General features: G+C 39.0%; 2 protein-coding genes across 6 annotated transcripts in view; one reads left to right on the plus strand and one right to left on the minus strand.

The window, feature by feature from the left end:
- Positions 1–12,171, minus strand: part of PKP4 (plakophilin 4) — a 245,663-nt gene extending 233,492 nt beyond the window's left edge. The window contains exon 1 of one of the 2 annotated variants that reach the window (XM_037044659.1): positions 12,036–12,171. The gene's annotated coding sequence lies outside the window, so the exon portion shown is untranslated. Of the gene's footprint in view, positions 1–10,888; positions 11,028–12,035 lie in introns of those variants that run through there. The other variant, XM_037044660.1, reaches the window with a different exon arrangement.
- A 349-nt stretch (positions 12,172–12,520) lies between these two features.
- Positions 12,521–24,940, plus strand: part of CCDC148 (coiled-coil domain containing 148) — a 258,987-nt gene continuing 246,567 nt past the window's right edge. For 3 of the 4 annotated variants that reach the window (XM_037044667.1, XM_037044666.1, XM_037044670.1), the window contains exon 1: positions 12,521–12,685. In XM_037044667.1, the coding sequence (XP_036900562.1) occupies positions 12,679–12,685 (7 nt within the window). In that variant the 5' untranslated portion in view covers positions 12,521–12,678. The remainder of the gene's footprint in view (positions 12,686–24,940) is intronic. The other variant, XM_037044668.1, reaches the window with a different exon arrangement.

Here is a 24,940-nt window from a genome sequence, read left to right on the forward strand (position 1 = left end):
ACCAAAACATTTAAGAGTATTTCTAACTACACTGTTAAAATCAAAGATTTGCTAAATCCATTAGGTCAAAATAAGCTATGAAATTTCCTATTTTACTACTTTTAATGTTTATGTAATTTTATAGTACTAATTATCCGTGTGTAATTTTAGGAACATTTCTCCTTTGAAAAACTTCATGTGCTCAAAATCACACCTACATTTGACATCACTTCATCAGCTAAGTATACAAAAGGTATTTACTAGCTCACAAAAGGCAAGGAAGGACATGAAAGTTTGCTCAGTGTCACACTGCCAAAGCCTAGCCAAGCAAGCTGAACTTGGCCCTTGATGGCTGCATATGAACAGTCTGAGAAAGCGCACTATGTAAACTTACCTCATCAGTTATAATCCAAGCAACTATGGCTAAAATGAATAACTCGATCTGTTTAAAATCTGATAATGATGTTTTCTTAAGGAATTTAATACAACGAACTATTTATCTAGCGAGTTGCATTACAAACATAATGTTTTTGACAATGCAGTTTTTTTCCCATTGAAACATGCATGGTGGATCTTTTTGAGGGTCCTAATAAGACCAAACAGTTTACAAAAGGAAAGAGGGCCCATATTAGACAGAAAAATTTATCCAAGAATAAAGACAGGCCAAGATTACAATTCAACACTCATTCATTCATTCAAGGTATTTAGGGGGGAAAAAAGAGGCCAAGACAAGTCATGTTAAAAAACTAAGTCCCTGCTATAAAGTTAGTTCAGGGAAGGAGGCCATGGGAACATGGAACCAATATACTCCATTTACATTTTAGGAGGGTGGATGCATAGATCATGTTGCTTCTCTGAAATTGTATTCAGAGTTCTGCACAAGGGACTCTCAAAAAATATTTTGGAAAATGGACACTTGCCAAAATAATGTCCAAAAATTTCAGACTGACATATTTTTCATCTGCTGAGAGTCTGAGGTAGACTTTTACCAGCTGAGTTGTTTATCATAGGTCTCAAATAATAGCAGTTCTTGGGAAAGCCAAGTTAGGTTTTCTGATTCCCTTTTCAGTGCTTTTTAAAAACTGACTTTCTTGCTTATTTAGTCATTGACAAATTGAAAATAAGTGGAAAATTCCCATCAGTGCATCAGTCTGAGAGTCAAGGTAAAATTCAATCAGATCACTTATTCTAGCAGATGTCACAAGAGATTTTCAAAACATTCTTCTGTTTGTTCATAACAGAAGAGAATGTTTGCAATAATAGATAATGAGTTTGGACTTACAAAGGCACACAAATTGCACAAAGAAAAGCACAAAACACAATAAACCAAAGCACGGCTGTATGAAAATGAAAATAAGAACTTACTTAAATGGCAAGTCTTGAGGCATAAATTAAGGTTCTCTATAAATAATGCATTTTCATTGTGATCAATTATTTTACATAAGCCATGTGGTTTTCTTATTCCAAGAAAAATAACCCAAATAATCAAATTCATGATTAAAGCCTTTTCTGACAGCACTATCTTATCATTGGTAAGAGCACTTTTCAAACACAGGCTTTTTCCAAAGAAAGCCACTGACAGTTAATGCAGCTGTTTATCTAGAATCTGGTAATATATCAAGTAACACACACCTAAAAAGTAGGTTTAGCTAAACTCTTGTTAATGCAAAATCATTTTACAGTTCAACCTTTAACACTTACGGAACAATTTTACATATTTATTAATACGCCAAAGTTTTCTAGGACAATTTTTCCCAGTTCATGTGTCCTATCTTTTCCAACTAGATTGAAAAATTAATCAGATTCCTCAAAGGTAGAGACTCTCAATACTGCATCCAACACAGATTGCAAAACTCCCTGGGGAAAATCATTTTTTTGTCCATGAGGTCTAGCGCAATCTGATACAGACCAAGGTGCTAATGAATGCTGTTGGACTCAAATGAATGACATATATTTCACACAAAGTAGGACTCCAGCAAATATATGAAGCACTAATGGTGTTCATTCCCTAGCTTGGACGCCTGGTGGTATTCAGGAAGAAGATTACTTCTAACTAGATTACTCTTTTTTCCCACTCAGTCCGGGGTACAGGTTTCAGAAAACATGATGCACTTCACTGCAAAGTGGTTACTACAGGTTTCCATTTTACAGGAGTGTTTACAATTCTCATGAAGGTATGGAAACTGAAGAGCCTGTTCGAGTACTTTGACCATGACACTAAAAAATTATTTAATATTGCATACATTAGTAGTATAATTAATTCTCGTCTTCATTGTATTAGCAAAGGGAAACAACCAATCTCACTGTTTTAAAAACTACTCCTTATAAGTGTATACATATGTAAATTCTATAGGGATTAGTTCCTTCTCCCATCCCCACCCTTGCAGGGTAGAGCAGAATCTAGGAGAAACTGTGTTTTCTAAAAAATAATACACACAAAAATCCAAGAGTACTAATCCTAGTAAAATAACATCTTGTTGAAATCCATCTCATTTTCTGAACACTGATAGGTTATCTATACATAACAAATGGAAAGTACCTACCATATACTATAAAGAGAAATGGACCAGGGACCTTCTTTAAACATAAAGTACTCATGAAATAGTAACATGTTTTCGGAGGAACAACTGTTTCAGTCATTTAATTTCTTCCAGAGCAAATCAAACTACGGCAAATGGCAAGCGCGTCTTTCTCATTTTAAGACTAGTCTGCTCTGACTACCACCTATGTTCCACTTCTACTTTTATCCAACTTTTGGAAAATTTAGCTTCAATCAGGGGCTAGGCCTCAAATGTGCAAAGCAGACTGGTTGTTAACAAATGAATCCAAGGGGGTAGCCACTGACTCAGCCAGTACAGAGTCAGTTTGTCCGGCTCCAACACGTATTTTTAGGAGCTGAGCATTTCAGGTACACAACTTGAATTGTCCCCCTTATCCTGGAGGGTAAATTGCAATCGTTTCTTGAGAAGACAGTACATTCTTGCTCAGGAAAAAAATGTAGCCAAAGGAGAATGCTTGATGTTCTACGAGTAGTGAAATATTAGTACTTGAAGGACTCTAGACAGAATCTAGTCTAACGTGTTCATTTTATAAATGAGAAAACTAGAGTTCAGAGGAGTTAAATAACTTGCTCAAGGGATGCACAGCCAGGGCTATATGCACTACAGCTTCTTGATATCTATTAAACCACTGTCTGTTAGTTTACATCAATTATCTTCCAAACTTCTCTTGGAGTTTTTCTTGCTTTGCTAATTTCCTGCCGATTTCAGGTGTGATTAATTTTGGACAGATAAGGTAGCTGAAAGAGCTACAAACTGGCATTTTAGCTCATAATGAATGACACTTTCTAACACTTTCATGGACTGACTTACAAAGAAAGGATACAAAATGACTGCTTCTTAGAATTGCAAATGCAATGGTTGTATAAACGTTTAAAAGCATGTTTTACATTTTGCAAGTGTTTCCACTTCTAGCACTTATAATATGACACTACCAGTCTTCACTTCTTAAACCTAGCAGTTTATTAAGGTGTGTTTACCCAAACCTCCTACATCTGAGGGTTCATTTTGTTTCCATGCCTCTAAGTATTGCCAACACAAAGAAGCTGTAACTTTCTTATTTTAAAAAGGCCCTCAATACTTGGGGTGGTGAACAAACAATACAATATACAGATGTTGTATTACAGAATTGTACACCTGAAACCTATATAATTTTAGTAACCAATGTCACCCCAATAAATTCAGTAATAGAGGAAAAAAGCAAATAAAGGCCCTTATTTGATGTACAGTATTTTGCTGGATTCTCTTCATAATAGACACTCTCTTGCAAACTATGAACCTCATAATAAATTTTCTTTAATAGTCTACTTCTTCCCTGAAATATCCTGCTTATATTCATAAGCATATTGACTAAGATCACAGAAAGCAAGCCAGTAATGTGCCTGGCATATAGTAGATGCTACAGAAAGCATCATTAAGTACCACAATCACAATGTAAGAAAAAAACCAATAACTTAAATGTATTAGCTCATTTAGTCTTCACAACCATGAGGAGGATACTTTTATTCTGTTTTACAAGCAAAATAAGACCTAGAGAGATGATATAACTTACCCAGTTTCACACCTAGTAAACAGAAATACCAGAATTGAACTATGACAATATGGCTGCTAACTATGACAGAAAAACATGGAAAACATTACATGTTTTAATCCCTTCCCCTCGTTTCCTAAAATGACACTTAAAAATCTATTTAAGATGAACATGAAAGAGATTCAAAAGTCTCAAAAGAGAACCCCAACTTCTTTTTTGCTATGATTTGGGTTAAGAGAGGGAACAAGACTGATTAAATATGTGAATATTTAGGAAATTTTTTCTTAAAAAAAACTAAAGACACCGAGGACTTTGGGAACCTTGAGCTGAAATACATCTTAGATCAATGCAATCCAAACTCTGCATTTTTAAATGGAGGAAATTACAACCCAATGTTAAATGGTTTGCCAAGGTCATAAGGTTTAGGCAGCAGGTCTCCTAATCTCTTGCTTAGGATGCTTTTCATCTCCCTCTCATGTAAAATTTAAGAGAGCTTATAGTAGACAGAATTTCAGACCCCACCTACCTAGTGTCTTAAGAGTCTATTTGTAAATAGGTTGTAGGTGTCTATGAAGACCTGTATTCCAAGTTCCACGCCAGGATCCCAAAGCCTGCACTGTACCTTGACTGCCCCATTTCAACTACATATTCTATCTAATTTTCATATATAATAGAATTTTATGACAAAAAACCCACAGCCACTCTAAATTCAACCTGGAACATTAGGCACCAACTTTTATAGTCCATGTAAATAAATGGCACCCCATAAAGGGCTCTCTCTGTGTCTCCAAGCACACAGATGCATTGGTGTGTGTGTGTGTGTGTGTGTGTGTGTGTGTGTGTTTGGTAGGGTCAGGGAGACGAGACAGGGAGGGCCTACAGGTTCTGGATGATCCAGAAAGCACCCTTGAATATTTGTAAATCACTAAATTTATATTTAATAACTACAGAAGTCAAACATGCCTTGGCTGTTGAAAAAAGAGGGTTACTGATGCCCCTCCCCACTTCCCACCCATCATCCCCAAGTTCTGAACTTTGTGAAGGCTATGTAATATATGCCTACAGGGACTGGCCTCTACCCAATCAGCAGAAAAAGTGACTCACAAAAAGGACATGCTTTAAAAGAATTCAGACACTTCCTTACTTTAATTTATATATTTTATAGTATTAGAAATTTAAATCCAGCCCTGGCTGGTGTAGCTCAGTGGATTGAGTGCGGGCCTGTGAACCACGTGATTGAGGTTCGATTCCCAGTCAGGGCACATGCCTGGGTTGCAGACCAGTTCCCAGGAGGGGACTCACGAGAGGCAACCATACATTGATATTTCTCTTCTTCTCTCTTTCCCTTCCCCTCTAAAGATAAATAAATAACATTTTTTAAAAAAGAAATTTAGGGACTTCCGCCAAGATGGAGGCATAGGTGGAAACACTGTGCCTTCTCCCACAACCAAGTTTGAATAAAACAAAGGTTTGGAGAAACAATGACACAACCAAAGGACAGAAAATTGAATTATACGGAAGTCCGACTACATCTAACCATTCAACAGGGACGGTAAGAGGGGCGGAGCCAGCAGCGAGCAGGGTCGGGCAGGACAGGGCCCCCCGACCCAGGCGCGCAGGCAGACGGAAACCAGTTGGGGTTCGGGGCAGACCGCGGGCGCATATTCGCGCACAGTGAGACGGACCACGCAGGCCCCAGGGGGCGAGGGCTGACGGCGGTGGCACACTCGCGAGCAGTGGGACGAAACGCGTGGGCCAGGTGACAGCAGCAACTGCGGCACCAGTGAGGGCCGTGGCGGCAGGCGGCGGACAGGACGCCATAGTCCCTCTTTGACCCCGCCCCCACATACATCGTCACAACCCAGCGACTTAGTTGCCCTGTTCTAGTGAACATTTTAGGGCTCTGATCCTGCTATGGAACAGGCAGGAACAACCTGAAAGATGGCACAAGAAGAACTCAAAGTCCAAGAGCCAATAACTCTCAGTGACCAAGAAATTGCCAGCCTCTCAGAAGCACAATTCAGGACACTATTTATCAGGATGCTCACAGAACTGGTAGATTATAGTCACAAATTAGAGGAACAAAGTCACAAATTAGAGGAATATATGAAGGCTAAACTAATTGAAATGAAGGGAGATGCACAGGAAACCAATAGTGATGGAAAGGAAACGGGGACTCAAATCAATGGAATGGACCAGAAGGAAGAACAAAACATCCCACCAGAAAGGAATGAAGAAATGAGAATTCAAAAAAATGAGGAGAGGCTTAGGAACCTCCAGGACATCTTTAAACGTTCCAACATCCGAATTATAGGGGTACCAGAAGGGGGAAAGAAACAGCCACGAGTGGAAAACATATTTGAACAAATAATAAAGGAGAACTTCCCCAGTCTGGCAAAGGAAATAGACTTCCAGGAAATCCAGGAAGCTCAGAGAGTGCCAAAGAAGTTGGACCCAAGAAGGAACACACCAAGGCACATCATAATTACATTAGCCAAGACCAAAATGAAGGAGAGAATCCTAGAAGCATCAAGGGATAAGGGGACAGTCACCTACAAAGGAGTACCCATCAGACTGTCAGCGGATTTCTCAAAAGAGACCTTACAGGCAAGAAGGGGCTGGAAAGAAGTATTCCAAGTCATGAAATCCAAAGACCTACAGCCAAGATTGCTTTATCCAGCAAAGCTTTCATTTAGAATGGAAGGACAGATAAAGTGCTTCTCAGATAAGGTCAAGTTCAAGGAGTTCATCATTACCAAGCCCTTATTATATGAAATGCTAAAGGGACTTATATAAGAAAAAGATGATGAAAAATATTAACAGTGAAAGGACAGCAAACACACAGCTATTAACAACCACACCTAAAACAAAAGCAAACCAAGAGGACAGCTAGATCAGGAGTGGAACCATAGAAATGAAGAACACATGGAGGATTAGCAACTGGGGGGTGGGAGGGGGAGAAGGGGGGAGAAGGCACAGAAAATAGCATAGATGGTAGGTAGAAAATAGATAGGGGAGAGGGCGAGAATAGTGGGGGAAATATAGAATCCAAAGAACTTGAGACACGTGGTTATAAACTAAGGGGGGCAGAATGATGGGGGAGGGAGGGTGCGGGTGGAAGGGATTGAAGGGGGGGAATAGAACAACTGTAATGGTATAATCAATAAAATATATTTAAAAAAAAAACAAAAAAAAAGAAATTTAAATCCAAATTCTAATGACATTTTATCATGTGCTATAAATCACTATAGGAGCCATGACAAACTATAATAGTATCAAGACTATGAAAAATAAAATGATGAGCCATGTAGCTGGCATTTATTGCTGTATCAAATAAAGTAAATCTAAATTTTAAAAAAACAACTAAAACCAATGGCAAATGAAATGTCTGCAACACTGTTAAGAGAAGTCTGCCATCATGCAAAATTCCCAGTTTAGTTATGGTAACATAGCACCCAAAAGATTAACATAATTCCATTGAATTATTAAAGTAGCCATGTGAGCAACACTTGAATGCTACACAACATCTCAACTGAAACCAGCAAGCACATGAATTATTGCTCTTTGTGACTGAAGGTGTGATCTCCTTACCCTAAGAGAAGCCTGTTATTTCTTACTGCTGACCATCAAACTGACCTGCTGACTGCTACCAACACTTACTGGCAGTATATGAACCTTACATTTAGGTATGCTTATAGTTCATTCATTACTTCATTCATTCCTTCCTTCCTGCATTCCATCCTCCCTCCCTCTATTAATGTTTGTAGTCACAGTTTGGATAAAATAGTTACTTCATTTTCCAAACATATCCACTCCACCGGTGTTGTGTTTCACATTCTCCTTTCCTATTAAGTGCAGAAAAGGCACTACAAAACTATTTTAGCACATTGAAGAAGTAATTATCTCCCAATACACTGAGGGTGTGAAGACAACTCCCAAAGTGACATACAATTCCATGGATGTTTATGCCCTAGAATAACCTCTACTTTATCTTTCAGTGAAGTATGAAGGTATGTTGCCCATTTTAGAATTAAGCAAGTTAGGATTTACCTTTTGATGGTAATAGGAAAAAAAATCACAGAGCATTCTCAAAATATCTTAAAATTTCAAAGCATTAAAGTGAGAGACTGGACTTACCAAATAATTAGCATCATCCAACGTATGAAAATTCTTTACTTAAATCAATCCCACCCTACCTGGTGTGGCTCAGTGGATTGAGGGCCAGCCTGGGAACGAAAAAGTTGCCAGTTCAATTCCCAGTCAGGGCACATGCCTGAGTTGCAGGCCAGGTCCCTAGCTGGGGGCATGAGAGGCAGCAGACTGGTGTGTCTCTCACACATTGATGTTTCTTTCCCTCTCTTTCTCCTTCCCTTCCCCTTTCTCTAAAAAGAAATATAATCTTTAAATCAATCTCTGATCAACAGCAAGGAAATCATTCCACTTTAAAATGAGCAATAAATAACTCAATTTTTAAAAATTTTGTGGATTTAAAGTTTTTAATTAAATTTACTTTTTCAGTTTGTATAACTCAGGGGGAAAAAAAGAAAATTGTTTTTCTGGCTTAATTTAGACTTAATCCAAATACTCAAAGTGTTGCAACTGCTAAGGGTTTTATTAAACTGGGTTTGGTAGTATGTTCTTTAAATTCAAATTATGATATTAGCACTAGTCATTGAATTAGATTTGTTTTATTCAGTTTGTAAATACAGCAATAACATATTTTTCCCATGGCTGATTACTAACCAGATGCTCCCACTTGCTACTTACCTTCTCTTATGCTTCCATCACAACTTTGCTCCCCTATCTCCCTCCAAAAAAAAGTATAGATAAGAATTAAGACAACTGGACACTCAGTTCCCCCATTTAGAATCTTCAGTATAACATAAAATATGAAATGCCACACCTTTCTTTTTACATAACAGTGGGAGATGGGGAAGTAATGTACTTGGTCAAACACAATTTATGTTGTTTCTGACTGTGAATGATCATTTGTTTTAAAACTTTGTCTCTTCAAATACCTATAACTAGTAGAATATACTTCTAACAGAAAGCCTGCCTTCATTTGAATGGGTATAACAACTTGCAAAGCCAATCCTGTACATTATGTATGTACTCGGAGAGGTTATTTCCATTTCCAGTGTAGCAGAGAAACTAAATGTGCTTTTACATTCTAATCTTTACATCAAATCAAAGAAGCATGTGTTAAACTCTGCTGTAATATATTGTTACATAACAAGTTTCCTGCTGGCATCTACAAACACCTCCTAATATCCTGCACAGTGTTGCTAACTATAATTTAGAGCAGCGATTTTCAACCTTTTTCATCTCATGGCACACAGAATTACTAAAAATCTGCAGCACACCACAAAATATATATTTTGTCAATCTGACAAAAATAGGTACAATTTTTATTCACTCACACCAAATGGCTATTGTTGTGTTGGCTGTTGTCATTTCTTTATTTGACAATCTAAAGGGAAAAGAGGTCAGTGCCCCTGACTAAACACACAGGCACTGCATGTGTTAAAAATTCTTGCAGCACACCAGCGTGCTGCTGCACATCAGCTGAAAATCGCTGATTTACTGTTTAAACCTCTAAATCAGAAGGCACACTTATTAAGAACATACCTGAAAAACAAAACAATGTACCAGCCAAAAGACACAACCTTTCTCAATGCAAAGGGGTTTTTTTCCCCCTCTTTTCCCTCTATTTCTCCTTTCCCTGAGTTCTTAACTAAAAGGTGTTCACCTCATACTTTTCAATGCCCTTGATCCAAGCAAAGTAGGTGCCGGAAGGCATCTGGGCAATTAACTTATTACATGCCTGAATCTCATACAAAATAACTGAGTGTGCAGAGGCTTTATAGTAAACTCAACCCCCAGGGCAAACTGTGTCACCCACATAGTATGCTTTTCGACACTCAGAAACACTTATTTTTGAACACCAGTGGTTCTCATTTCATGTTGCCATTTTCCATAACTGTTTCACAGGCACCAGAAATGATGATATTCATATTCTACAGCAATATACTGCATGCAAAAAGAGAAACAGTCTACTTTCCCTTTTAAAAGAATCTACTGTCAAAATTTTTTTCTGCATTAAGAAAAATAAAATTTAATCACAATGTATACTAATCATTTTTATTTTACACATAATCACCATTCTTTAAAAGTTCTAGGTATTTATTAGTTTTCAACTCAGTAACAAAAAGAGAAAGAACTGCGACCTCAACTAATAAATTACATCTTTAAATATACATGATTGTGCTGTCCCCGTGTTACTTTCAGTGGTAACTGACACGCCCCGAATTTAACTGTACCAGACAGTTCTATCTGTCCCATCGCTGACCAAACACTGCTTCTCTGTTTCTATTCATTATGTATTATAAGAGGGCTAAACACAGCTCAGTATGACGAGGAAAAAATTACAATTCTTATGATAGCAAAGTGATGCATTAAGGATCTCCTTCGAAAAACATCCCCGTCCATAAGCATTAACAGACATTTTTTTATAGAGCTGCAAGCTCATTACTTTAAGAACCTTCGGCATCCTTTCCTGCAGGTTTTCAGCAACCCCTCGGGAAAAAACCAGGCACAATTCAAACCCTGCAAACCAAACTTGCCAGGAACCTTGTGCAATGATCAATAACCTTGGCTACACTGCCATCGCCCCCAAATTCACGGTCCTGGAGACCAATGCAGCAAAAACCCAAACGAAAGCCAAGCTGAAGCCAGAGGGAACTGCCGCGCTTCCCATCCGCCGCCCTCTCTGCCGCATGGAGAAAGGCAATGGGGAGGAAAGGAGTCGAGCGAGCCTCACCAGCTCCGAAGATGCTCCGGTGACCTCCGGCTGCGCGGCGGGCGCTGGGCCAGGAAGGCGCTAGTGCAGCCGCGCCGGGCCCTGTGGACTATGCCCCTGGTGCATTCCTCGCATTCCTGCACAATCTGTCCCCAGCCGAAGAGCCCGTGGCGTGCGTCCCAGCCCCCCGCCCGCACACAGACACCTGCCTATTGCTGCGCCCCGAGCGGCCACGGCTGCCGCGGCGCATCCACTGCCCGCGCTCGCTGTGTGTCGCACTCAGCCAACCAACTGCAGCCAAATCCCGGCCCAGCCGCTCATCCTCTAGCTTCCCCAGTAGGAGAAAAAGGAGAGAGGGTTGGCCAGACAGTCCCAGCGCCGGGAAGGGACACCCGAGCCGCCGGAGGGGGGGGGGGGGGGGGGGCCNGCGCGGGGGGGGGGGGGGGGGGGGGGGCGCAGGTCCGCTTCAACTCCAGGCAGGGAGAGGAGGAAGCGGAGGCGCAGAACAACCAGGGAAGCTCGGGCTGGGGAACCAGAGGGGTTGACCGTGAGCACAAGTCGGGAGGAGAGAAGGGCGCACTGGACAGAGCGGGGTGGGCAGGACTGGCAGGAGCGCGGGACTCTGAGGGCAAACGCGAGACCTCACAGGCAGAAGAGATCTGGGAGGAAGGAGAGGGGGCCGGAATGCAAGATCTGGGGCAAAACAGACGAAGAGACGGCCTCTAAAGCCGGGAAAGGCGGGCGCCTCGGGGTGTCGGGGGCGCGGGGCGGCGTGCCAGCGGGGCAGGAGCGGGGAAGCCTCCCGGCGGACGTCCAGGAGGGCTCCGCGTGGCGCTCAAGTTCGGGGCTGGGGGCTCTGGACCCGAAAACGCCAGCATGGGTAGGAGTAGTTAGTGGCGAGTAGGGGAGATCCAAGGAGAGGAATCACCGGGAAAAGCAAATGGAAGGTGAAACTTGTGCGCCTGCCGGGGGGAGGGGAGCAGGCAGGCGAGTGCGGGCAGGAACACGAGGCGGGGCAGGAAAGCCAAGGCGGCCGCGAGGCGGTGGGGCCGGAGTAACGGGAGGGAGGCGCCCGCACCCCTCGCAGGGCAGGTCCGGAGTGGGGCGCGAGGGCCGGGATTCTCGCGGGCAGGAATCTCCGCGCCCTCCCACGAGCCCGTACACTTACTTTCTAGGTTAGGCAGTGGCCGTCCTCGCTCCAAGGATGAGAGACATCAGCGTCGAAGGGTCGCCGATGCGGCACCCGAAAAAATTAAAAAAGTGCCGCGGCGGAGCGACTGCCCGCCCCTCCCTCCCCCACCCGCCCCCTCCCCCGAAGCGGCTCTCCCACCACCCCAGGCGGCGGCGGCGGCGGCCAACTTGCCCCACTACCCCGTGCCCATGGTATTGCCTCCGCAGCCGGCAGCCACAAGATTCAGCCCCGGAGCCCCCTCTACTGCCCAGAGGCCGCCGCCGCCGCCGCCCGCCCAGCCGCCAGCCCGCCTGCCCAGTCAGCCCTGGACTCCCGGGAACGTCAGCACGCCGCCGTCTCCGGACCTGCTCCCTGCCAACCCAATTGGTCGGGAAAAAAAGGATAGGCCTTCTCATTGGTCTGGCCCGTATATTGAACGGGCCAATAGGAACTGCGGTTTCAGGTCGCCATAGAGACCGATGCTGTTAAGAGTGAGAGGGCCTGGTGAAGGTGTGGAGTGAGGGTGAAGGTGTCTCTGGCTTTGGGCGCCGGAGGCAATGGGCAGAAGTACAGAAGAATTCCCGGAAGGGGTTCTGTAATCTGGCGCAGTTTTTGCTTCGCCTTGCTGTCAGCTCCAGCTATGAAAGGTAGGGTTTGTCCCCTGACGTCAAAGACAGGAACAAGTTGAGCCCTTAAAGCTTAATCGAATACTCGATTAAATCGAATACTTCGATTAAGTCGAATACTCGACTCTAGGAGTGGGCATTTCAATTTACCTGCTTCTGGGGAGCCCCTGAAGCTATGCCCTTTGACCTTTAGCTTGCGTGCAGCTTCTGCTTCTCCAGGTGAGTTTCCACCTCCTCCCTTAAATCGCTGCTGCTTGACGTCACTGAAACTCCTGAATTCTACTTGTTCATCCCAAACAGTCGCCCTTCCCTGGAGCAGATCTTGCCAAAATTTTTGTGTCTTCAAACTTATAGCCCTACCTAAAGGGTGCTCAAAAAGGATTTCCTTTGGATGATATTTTGGTAAGGAAGTGGGCTGACGTATTGTATAATGAATGTCATCAGCTCAACACTTACGATAATGTGTTCCCCAGTTCTCAAAGCAAACCTCTAATTTCTCTCTTGAAACATATTTATTAAACACCCATCTGTGTGTGCATTCTGGACTTGAGCTTGACAGGTGTTTACTCTTTCCCTTAAGAGGTTATAGGATGGGAAAAGATGGATGACAGAGTCAATCCATGATTCTAATGATTTCACAAGAGAGTGAAGGAATTAGATTACAGTTGGTGGGTTCTGTTTTCCACGTATTTTCCAATTTATTTCTAATTTTGATAAAGAACACTGAGCCATGGAAACAGTAAACACAAAAATGTTGTGCTTCAATGTTAAGCTTTTATTTAAAGTTACTTTGTGTAAGTTTGTCAATACCAATTTTTTGTAAATAACTGTCATATTTAGATACTGTATATTAAAGTGGGACTTCATGAATATATTAGGCTTTCAAGCATTATGTTGCTCTATCATATGGCCACTGGTATTCCTAGGTTCCTTCTTACAGTGATTTTGCCATTTTTATACTAACCTGTTTAGTAAGAAGACCATCTTTATGTTACTGCCCCTTATGTTGGAGGGACTCTATTGTCCAAAAAAGCTAATAGGATTTTGGAAATTATAAACATTTTGTTGAGAGAAACAGATTAATCTGCACCAGCTACGTATGTCTAACTACAGGTCCTGAGTTTTAACTTGAATAATATGCTCTGGTTTTTGTTTTTTTTACCTTACTGTGTTGGAAGATTATAAACATGGATAAGAGTTATTAATGTGGCACCCTGGTTGCAAAAATATTTCTCATGATTTGTAGTAAAATTTGAACTTAGTTCACAATTCTATGTAGGATTGGACTGCAGAACAAAACAACTGAATATGTGAATGTTTCCCCTAAATATTTCCTGAATTGGGAAGGAATCACCAGGAGCCATGGAGTGCTGTCTGTCTCCTGCTTTGTCTTCATGGAAATTAGATCATCATGCTTTTGACTTCTGGCTTTTTTTGTGTTTATTTATAGGAGAACAGAGCAAGTAAAACACAAATTTTGTAAGATTCACTTTTAATGTATTAACAAAATACCAATCATTTGGTTTTTAAAAACATAAAAATAATGAATGAAAGGAAGATGCCCCTAATGAAAGGGGAGAAAATTATGTTTTCTTGCCTTAGGCTGGCATGGAATGAAAAAAACAAGAGCTAATTGATGTGTTTACTTCAATAATCTTTTCTTTTTGTGTGTTCCTGGTCATTTGTTTGAAGAGTGTTTTGTAATTTATATTTATATTTTATATTTCGTGTTTGTAATTTAAAGCATTATTAAAATCCACCAGGAGTAATGTCCCCTACAATGTTTTCATTCAACAGTATTTTTTTCTTAATTGTTATACTCCTTTGAAAAATTTCTTTTGAACTTGCTCTTGTACCACCAAACATTGCTGGATAAGGTTAAAAAATTTTGTTCACTAAAAATTTACGCTATCTAGCCTTGGCTGGGTTGTCACTGATTCTCTAAATTTCTTTTCTCATCAGTAGGATAATTACGCAGGATGCTTACCTTAAAACCTGTCCTTCTCCAAAATCTGTCCTATTTCTACTATCCATAAACCACCACTACACTTGGTCATCCTTCAGTTCTGCAAATGATTTTGCTTCATACTCGATCCAGGCACCCACCATCAGCTTCCTCAACTTAACTTTCCTACACCTTAAGTCTCAGTTTTTTCATGTCATCACTTCCATCATTCCTGACTGGGAAGGGGTGTCCACCCTTCTCTTCAAAGCTTATATTCTTCTTGTGCTTCTAAACATGGTCATCCTTACCCCTCCACAATTTTGCTCTACTGATTATACTTTCTCTTAGGTCATATATTACCTCTTTTCCCCTCATTGCCCCCCCATGCTTTAAATACCTGACCTTTTGTAAAAGCAACTCCCTTCTATCCCACCTCCATATCCACCTATTGGCATTTTCTTTCACCTTTTGGAGTCTGAAGGGGGGTTCTTGAGGCTTCTATTTTTTCACCTCCAAAGTTCTGACGTTTTGATACAACCAAAATGACTGTGAAGATGGTGCTCTTTCTCCTCAAAATCCTAACTCATTTTGCCAGTAAAGTTCTGTCCTGCAAAATTGCCCTTTTCTTGCAAGCAGTACTGAAATTCCAGATTTCCAGGGAAGCGTAGAAACCATTTTCTCCCACTCTGAAGGTCCATAGAAATGCAAATAATCTACTTGAGAAGTGGAAGCTTTTACCTGCTGACTATACCACCTGGGTGGGTTTAACTCCTGGAAATAAGTGGGAAGAGGGTTCTAGGGCAAGTTAGAAAGGCTAGAAAGAAGGAGGAGGGGTCTGTGTTCATGCTGACCGGAGCCCAGAGCAAGTTAGAAATGTTGGAAAGAAGGAAGAAATTTAGTGAGCTCCACCCTCAAGAACAAATATAAACAGCATCGGAGTGAACTTTTCAGTTACCCACCCACAAAGAAGTCAGCCTGAACCTTTCATGATTATGAAAATCATATAACTTTCCAACACTTGTTTTCATATTAGCAGAGCCGGCCAGGAAAACGGGGCAGCAGAAGCACTGTCTCTTCTCATGCCATGGGGTGTATGGAGGAGGTGGGGGCAGTGAAGATAATAATTCCAAAAAGTGCAGTGATCATTGACAGAGAGTTTTGTTTTTACAAAGGAATGTTAAAACATAGGCAGGTTGCAAATGAAGAAAAATAAGCAGTGACTAAACTGTTCCTGAGAAGGAATGCTAGAGCTTAATAATAGTTACGCTCAGGATTGCAGAATTGACTGTGCCCTACCTCCAGCTCTTTCTCTGAATATGTAAATCCTCCCCATCTTTAGAGGCCCAGACCAATAGTTGCCAATAATACTTTTGTGAAAATGTCCTGACCTTATCCCACTCTAGAGGGGATGATTTCTGCTTTAGTATATTATTGTGGCACTTAACACTCTCTACCCCACGGAATACTTATTTGTGTGTGAGCCTTCTCCCTAGAGGATAGGATACATATCGTGGTCATGACTATATTCTTCACAATGCGTTAGATTGCTGAACAACTTCCTACACTAAGGAGAGCTAATATTCATTAATTCTTTCTTTTAGTCCTTGGAAGAATTTGACTTCCAACAATGAAAAATTGGAATCAGTTATATTGGGAGGTAATTAGAAAAAGATGGGACTAGAGGCTCAATGTGGAAAAAGTGAGGTAATGTGTGGCACAGTAGAGAAGTTTTTGCCATGTAGGCTCGTAAGAGAGAAAAGACTGTGGATCTCATCTCTACCAGAGCTTATCTGAAACCCTGTGTGAAGGAGGGGACCTGTGTGATACAGACTGGTGGCATGTACTTTGGCTTGAAGTTATATTCATGGCTAAGGCTATAAAATTCTGTGTTTGGGGGAAAGCAGTTGAGACTCAGCTTTGTCAAGCAGGTTAAATAAGAGTTACCTACATTTTTTCCATTTGAAACATTCAGGTTGCTCTGTGTTTTGGAACACAGTAGAATCATGAGAATTTAACAACTTCATAAAATCAAAAAGGCTTCAACATCTGGTGAGTATAACAGACATGTTTCCAAGTATCTATATCTATAGCACCTGAGGGAGGCAGCCCTGAATGCTTCATGATCTTGCATCTAGCCGTGGAATCAGCCCTGGTGAGGAGATGATTCAAATGTAGTCACTTCATTGGCTGACCACTGACCCATAACCTGTAACAAAGTCAATCAGATTTTTCACCTGGGAATTTGGAAATGAGAGAACAAGTGAGCCATAGAGAACAACTGCCTTGGCCCTGTTATTTTCTGGATTGCTATTCTCTCCATGAAGCCAGAATATACTTCATTTTTTATTGTTCCATAAGATTTCTGTTTCTTATAGTCATCCCTAAGCTATTTTTTTCCTGGTTTGCTTTAGTGAGTCTCTGTTCCCTACAATCAAAGGATTTCACTAAAGTATTATGGAAATACTTTATACAACCAAAACAAAACATGTATAATGGCTATCTTTTTAGACTATGAAAAGGAGCGGTATAAAAAATTTTAACAAGAGTAGAAAGTCAATGATCTGTCCAGTTCCAAATATTACCCACCTAAGTTGGGTAAAAGAGCTTTATTTAGCCCTACTCCAGAATATAATCTATTCTCTTAATATATTCTTCAACTCTCAGTTCTCCTTTGAAGTTAAGAGCAAGAGAAGAACTTGGAGAAGATTAGCAATATGATTGCTTTTTCAGGGTAGAATCATTTTGCCACATCATTGGCAAATATTCTTCCACAATATATAGGAACAATATATTATAACTTATATTTACTTTATACATTTATAGTAATTTTTTAGGAACCAGGATAAAAAATTAAAATAGGAGAATTTATCAAGAGACATCAGCGATCAGTGGACCCACAACTCAGGGAAAACAGATTAGGAAGTTTAGGTTCCAGCAATTTATTTACTTTTATTTATTTATTTTTAGAAGGGAAGGGAAGGGAAGGAGAGAGGGAGAGAAACATCAGTGTACGGTTGCCTCCTGTGAGTCCCCCGCTGGGAACTGGCCTGCAACCCAGGCATGTGCCCTGACTGGGAATCGAACTGCGATCGTGTGGTTCGCAGGCCCGCGCTCAATCCAGGTTCCAGCAATTTAAATAAAGTCTTTCAGGAGGAAAACCAGAGTTTGTCCAAAATTGCTATGATAATATTGTCTCTAAAATATTCAATTTTTAACAAAAAACTATGAGACATGCAAAAAAATACTTGAAAGTATAACCCCAATTCAGGAAAATATGTTGTAAATAGACAAGCTGAATGGATTTGGTTAGATTTAGTTGACAACCAATTCAAAACAGCTACTACAAATACATTGAAAATCTTGAAGGAAAAACGACTCAACAAATGGGGACTTTCAGTAGAGAAATAGAAGCTATATAAAAGTACCAAATGTAAATGCTAGACCAACAGAAAATATTCAATCTGAAAAACAGAAAAAACAGAAAGGTTGAGGGAAACTGAGCCTCTGAAAGTTGTGGTATAGTTAGGAGAACAAAAAGGAAAGGAGGGCTCGAAGGCTATACAAAAATATTTAAGGAAGCAATGCTTAAAAGTTTCCAAATTAAAAAAAAATTTAACCCACAGATCCATGAAACTCAGTAATCCTAAATAGAACAAACATAAGAGCTACAACTAGGTACATTACAGACTGCTGAAAGATCAAAAATGGAAACATTTTGAAGCAACAAGAGAATAACAGCTCATTGTGTACAAGGGAACCACGATAAAATTAACAGTTGACTTTTCAGAAACAAAAGAAACTAGAAAGCAGTGAAGGACATATTCAAAGTACAAAGACAAAAAAAAACACCCCCACACCACCATCTCAATCAAGAATTCCGTATCTAGCAAAACTGTCTGTCCAAAATGAAGGTGACTGTCCTCATAAACTGATCTCTGTTGAAAGTGTGCTAACTACCATACAGGACCCAGCTCTGAGGGAAACCTAAAGCAAAAGAAGGCTGTTAGACAGAGGCAGGGAATCTGGCAAGTCAATAATCTCCATTTGTGAAGAAGCTCTTGACTCAATTCCAGCCCTGGAGCATCAAATGATACCACACTGAATGTAATTTAAAATACTAGACTCAAAGTTCTCCCAAAATTAATTCTTGGAGAATATTACCACATTATTTTCTTAACTCCAGAGTTCTCTGTCTGCTTCATAAAAGTGGCAGTAAGCTGACTAGAGTAGCAGAGAGAAAATTAATCACATGCAAGAAGAGCCCTCTCTTTGTCCTGCTCTCCAACGATGGCACATGACGCTTTCCAGTCATGGGGTCCTGTTTCCTGTATACACCAGGTCAGCTGTCACTACAGAGCTTCCACACAGCTGTTTACCGCTTCTGTGCACCTCTGGGGTTGGACTGGGGGAGCAGGTCAACAGCATCTGCTGCTAGTACATCACTTTGTCAGGAATCAGAAGTTAAGAACTGCTATATTTTTCTTTAATTTAATAGGTTTTTTAATAAGAAAAGAAAAATGATAAAAATGCATGCAAAAAAGTGATTGACACAAATAGATATTCATGATAAAAACTTCTCAACAAATTAGCAATAGAAGAGAATTTCTTCAATGTGATAAAGAACATCTATGAAAAACCTACATCTAACATCGTATTTTTGGTAAAAGGCTGAATATTTTCTCTCTAAGACTGAAAATAAAATGATGTCCACTCTCATCTTTTTAATTTAAAATTGTATTAGAGGTTTAGCCAAGTAATAAGGGAAAAAAATAAAGGCATGTAGATTGGGAATGGGGGAAGATTAAAGCTATCTTTATTTGCAGATGACATAATCCTATACATAGAAAATCCTAAAGAATTTTTAAAAATCAGTAATACTAGGAATAAGAATCGAATTTAGCAAGGTCACAAAATACAAAACCAATATGTAAAAATCAGTTGAATTTTGATGTGCTAGGAACTAGCAATTTGAAAATGAACATTAGAAAATAATTTTCATTATAACATGAAAAAGAATATGCTATTTAGGAATAAATTTTAGTAAAGAAGTATAAGACCTGTGATCTATAGATTCAACGTGATCCCTATCAAAATCCCAGCAAACACGTTTTGTACAATACAAATTGACCATCCAGTCTTAAAATAGAATACATAAGAACAAGAATATCACCAAAAAAATGAAGCAGGAGGAATTATAATATTTAATTTCAAAATATGCTATAAAGTTACAATAGTAGAGCATAGTATTTGCCTAACTATGGCCCTTTAGATCAGTGAACTAGAATAAAATGTATAAAAGTAAGTCCTTATATTTCTGTCAACTGATTCTAAACAAAGATGCCAAGGTACTTTATTAGGAAAAGGGGTATCTGTTCAAGAAATATTGCTGAGATAATTGGACAACCATATGCAAAATAATGAACTTATACTCTTACTTCACAGAGAAAAATTAACTCAATATTCATCATAAGAACTAGTTATAAGACTTCTGGAAGAAAACATAGTACAAAATCTCTGTGACTTTGCAAAGATTTTTCAGATACAATACCACATTGTGAAATTGATAGATGAGACTTAATAAAAAAGTAAAAGTTTTCTTCAAAAGACAGTAGGAAAATGAAAAGACAAGCTGCAGACTACACTAGCAAAGAATATTTGCTAATCATAATCAGTAAAGGACATATCCTTCTAACCATCAAAGTAAGAAGGAAAACAACTCAGTTAAAAATGTGCAAAATATTTGAGTAGACATTTTCACAAAAAGTTATGCTAATGATTAGTTAAACACATGAAGGATGCTCAACTAATTTATCATTAGGGAAATGCATATTAAACCATAATACAATACCACTACACAACCACTAAAATGGATATAGCAAAAGAGAGATAACACCAATTACTGACAAGGATGTGGGAAAACTGACATCTTGTAAATTGCTCATTGGTATATCCACTTTGGAAAACTATCAGTTTCTTAAACATATAAACATAAACTTATCATATGGCCCAGCAATTCTGCCCTTAGAAATTTATTAACAAAAACCTATGTCCAGCCTGGCTGGTATAGCTAAGTTGATTGAGCGCAGGCCCGCAAACCAGAAGGTTGCAGGTTTGATTCCCAGTCAGGGCACATGCCTGGGTTGCAGCCCAGGTCCCCAGTGGGGGCCATGTGAGAGGTAACGACACATTGATGTTTCTCTCCCTTTATTTCTCCTTCTCTTCCCCTCTAAAAATAAATAAAATTTTAAAAAACCAAAACCTATGTCCACACAAAGACTTTTACATGAATAATAACACTATTTTTTCATAACAGGAAAAAAACAGAAACAATTCAAATGCCTGCCAGTTAATGACTAGATAAAATGTGGCACAATGGAATAACATTCAACAATAAAAATAATGAACTACCCTTTCATGCTGCAACATGAGAAGGGGAAAAGCCAGCCGCAAAAAGCCAGAGTGTACACAATACCATTTATATGACACTGCCAAAAGGAAAAAACTACAGAGACAGAAAACAGTCAAGGATTACCTTGGGTTGGGATAGAAATATGCAAATGGTCATGACAGAAATTTTTCGGTCATGGAAGGAATGATGGTGATGGTTGCACAATTCATTTTTAAAATTTTATAAATATATACATTTATTAAAATGTTTTAAATTATTGATTTTAAAATAAATGTATTTAAATTTATTTGTCAAAATGTATTTAAAAGTTATTAAAAATAATTGCATTATACTCTTAACAACGGATATATTTTTACAGAATGTAAATTAGATCTCAATAAAGATATTGCAAATAAAAAATAACAAGTACGTTATCTATGAGTACGTTATCTTCATATCTGTTCTCATATGACCACTCAGTAAATTTGAGGTTTTTTTTAAAATTTGGAAACAATTTTCTAATGTGATTGAAAAGCTTCCAAATAGCATTTCAGTGGATTTAGACCCCATTTGTTAAATATTAAAGGAAAAAAAATTGCAAGGAAAACTTATCAGGGAAGTCAAAAATTTACCAGAGAAAAAGGCTAAATTATACAACCTTTTGATAGTGAATGGAATTGAAATTTGAGTATCATCATGACTGACTACGTGAAGTCCATTTTGCACTACCTCCATATCTTTTTTGCAGTATCTATATTAGCATTCTAGCACTTACAGTCACAATGGGAATAATTTGAACATAGACTTTGAATTCTTCTGTGATTGGGTATTAAAACCAAGATTTTCAAGGTAATGCAATATTTTCCATCACTTAATTTCACTAAAATATATTTAAATTATCAATACTATATTTTTCAGTAATAAATATCTTTTATCTTACAGATTTTTATGTATTTATGTTTTATAATTAATGCAATATTAAGACAATATTACTGTAAAATAATTAACAATAAATAATTTTAGAAGTGTGTGCTCAATAATAAAGGTATGTGGTTGAGAATGGTTGGAGACCTTGGTTTTACAATGTTTTTTAATTAAATATACTTTCCCTCTTGTTTTAATTGTTTTTTTTTAAGTTTTTCTCTTCTATCTATCCCAGATAGTAAGATTAAGTCTTTGAAAGACTACATTCTATGCTTTTCCCTTTTGCTCTTTTCTTTGTCTTGAAGCCCACTTAGAACATTTACATCCAATAAATCACATTTGGATCTCTAGCATCATCACAGACACTAATTATCGGGATGCAACCTAAGAGAAGCCAGTGAAATATTGAGTGGTATTGAGAAGAGACATCCAAATGCTGTGAAGTGAGGCATAAATAACAAATATACAGTTCAAAGAAGGCCAAGAAAATAGTTATAAATATAGAGAATTTGAGAAGAGGAAAAAATCTACCCACACAGAATTAATGTGTATTTGATAAGTCAGTAGAAAACCTGACTTCAAAATCCTAGGCTTTCAGTGATTTATTATTTGGCCTTGGAAAAGTCACTTATATTTCCACTGTCTGTCCCACATCTGTGACAGTAAGGCTTAATATACTTCTCCAATCTCACAAACATTAACTTAAAAATGTAAAAGATGTAAACTTCTGAACTTGTAGTATGAGCATGCTACTTTTACCTCTCTGACCATAAACAAAGTGATGTGTGGGGTATAAGAATTTATCTCAGAAAAGTACTCATTTCTACTTTACATCAACTTTTCTTTTGTTTGCTTCCTTCCATTTGTTAACATTAGGTAAGAATTTCTTTATTAACTTGTATAGTCTGAACTATCATAGATAAGATAATCATCAGCATTTTATTCTTGTAAATCTCCCTATTTGAAACATATAATGGTTTTCTCATAGGCTTATGTTAGATGGTATATCATCAGCTCATTTGTCAAATATACCTAAATTTAGTATTTTAATCCAGTGTTATTTCAATTACCAGTTTTCTAAAATCACAGAATTACAGAGCTGGTAAAAACCTTAGATGTTACAAACCAGTATTAAAACTAACCGTATAACTAGCTACCAGCCTAAGACTCTGTCCATTCAACCATATCAATCTCTGTAATAACAAAAAATTAATATCATTTAGAAATTTCACTGTTTGCCCAATATATGTGTGACTAAATTTTCCAAAACTAAATAATGTCAATTAAAAAATTATAAGGATTAAACAACAGAGGGAAAAATTTTGCAGTTTATATCAGGAGTTCTCTTCCTTGTATGTATGAATGACTCTTTTCTCTACACTGCTCTTCTACAAGTTATTTGACTCTTGAGAAGGTGATGGCTTCAGGTATTTTATATTTAGTTTTTGATGTGTAATCACTGTAGTTATTTTTTTATGTTTTTGGAATTGAGTCAAAACCTACTGACTACTACTTCTGTGTTTTACAAGCTGATACAGTTGGTAGAAGAGCACTGAGCTTAATGCTCAGGAGACCTGGTCGGGTTCTAGCCTTACTCATGCTGCCTGCTCCTTCAAGTCTTGAACAAAGCACTTAATCTCCCTGGATCTGTAAAATGCATCAGTCAGACTAAAATCTTTTCTGGGCTCAGAATAATTCTTTTATAAAATGAAATTCGGCATGATCTCATACTAGATCCTGGCTTTGTTTCCTTTTGAAAGAAATTCACCGAAAATGTTTATCACTTTGCTATAGCCATTAGGTCTATTTCCATCACTTTCTTTGTTTTCATTGTTCCATAAACTCTCTTTGAAAAGACTTTTTTTCTTTGTTCAAGTTCCGACTCTCCCCTTAATTCCCATTTATATCTTGTCTTCCTTTTCCTGCCTCTAGGACATTATCTTTATCTCTTTATCTTAACGAGGGAGCAGCTGTTTACTAAAAAAAAAATGCATGACTGAGGTCCATCTACTTCTAAGCATGTTGAGGAGCACCATCTGTGAGTTGTCATCCTTCACTGAAGGGGAGTAGAATAGAAACATTAGCCATGGCTGGTGAGGCTCCGTGGATTGAGTGCCGGCCTACAAACCAAAACGTCACTCATTCAATTCCTAGTCAGGGCACATGCCTGGGTTGCAGGCCAGGTCTCCAGCTAGGGATATGTGAAAAGCTACCACTGTATCGTTCATAGGCTGCTATTTCTCTTCCTCCCTGTCTTTCTCCCTTTCTTCTCACTCTAAAAATAAATAAAATCTTTTAAAAATGTTTTAAAGATTTTATTTATTTATCTTTAGAGAGGAAGGGAAGGAGAGAGGGAGAGAAATATCAGTGTATGGTTGCCTCTCACACATCCCCTGCTGGGAACTGGCCTGCAACCCAGACATGTGCCCTGACTAGGAATCAAACTGTGATCCTTTGGTTTACAGGCCCGCACTCAATCCACTGAGCTACACTAGCCAGGGCTAAAAATTTTTTAAAAGAGAGAAATTATTTGCATGGGCTGTAGAGCCAGACTGCCTGGGTGTGCATCTGGTCTTTGCCATTCAGTAGCTGTATGACCTTGGACCTCAGATTTCTAAATATTTAGTAAAATAGGAATAGCAGTGTTACCCAAACTTAATTGTGAGAATGAAATGAATCAAAATAGATAAAGCTCTTATAATAGTGCCTTGTTGGTAGTAATTGATCAATAAATGTTAGCAATTATTGCACCCCTCTATATAGGCCCTCGTAAAATGGTAATCACTTCAGCACAGGGTAGAAGAGGAAAGAGTAAAGCTGAAGCCAAGGACAGCTCTGAGTCAGGAGAATGTTGTATCTTAATTTCAGGGGCCTTTTGAGACAACACTGTTCCTTACCCCTTGTTACTTTCCTTCCATTATTTTGGGATGTAAAATATTTGGAAAAATCATGATGAAGAAGAAGACCGGCAGGATTTGTTGGTGATGTGCCTTTCATTTAATTTGCAGGACTGACTATA

Source organism: Sturnira hondurensis, unplaced genomic scaffold, assembly GCF_014824575.4.
Source record: "Sturnira hondurensis isolate 20B ecotype Veracruz unplaced genomic scaffold, ASM1482457v3 Scaffold0004136, whole genome shotgun sequence".
Taxonomy (NCBI): domain Eukaryota; kingdom Metazoa; phylum Chordata; class Mammalia; order Chiroptera; family Phyllostomidae; genus Sturnira; species Sturnira hondurensis.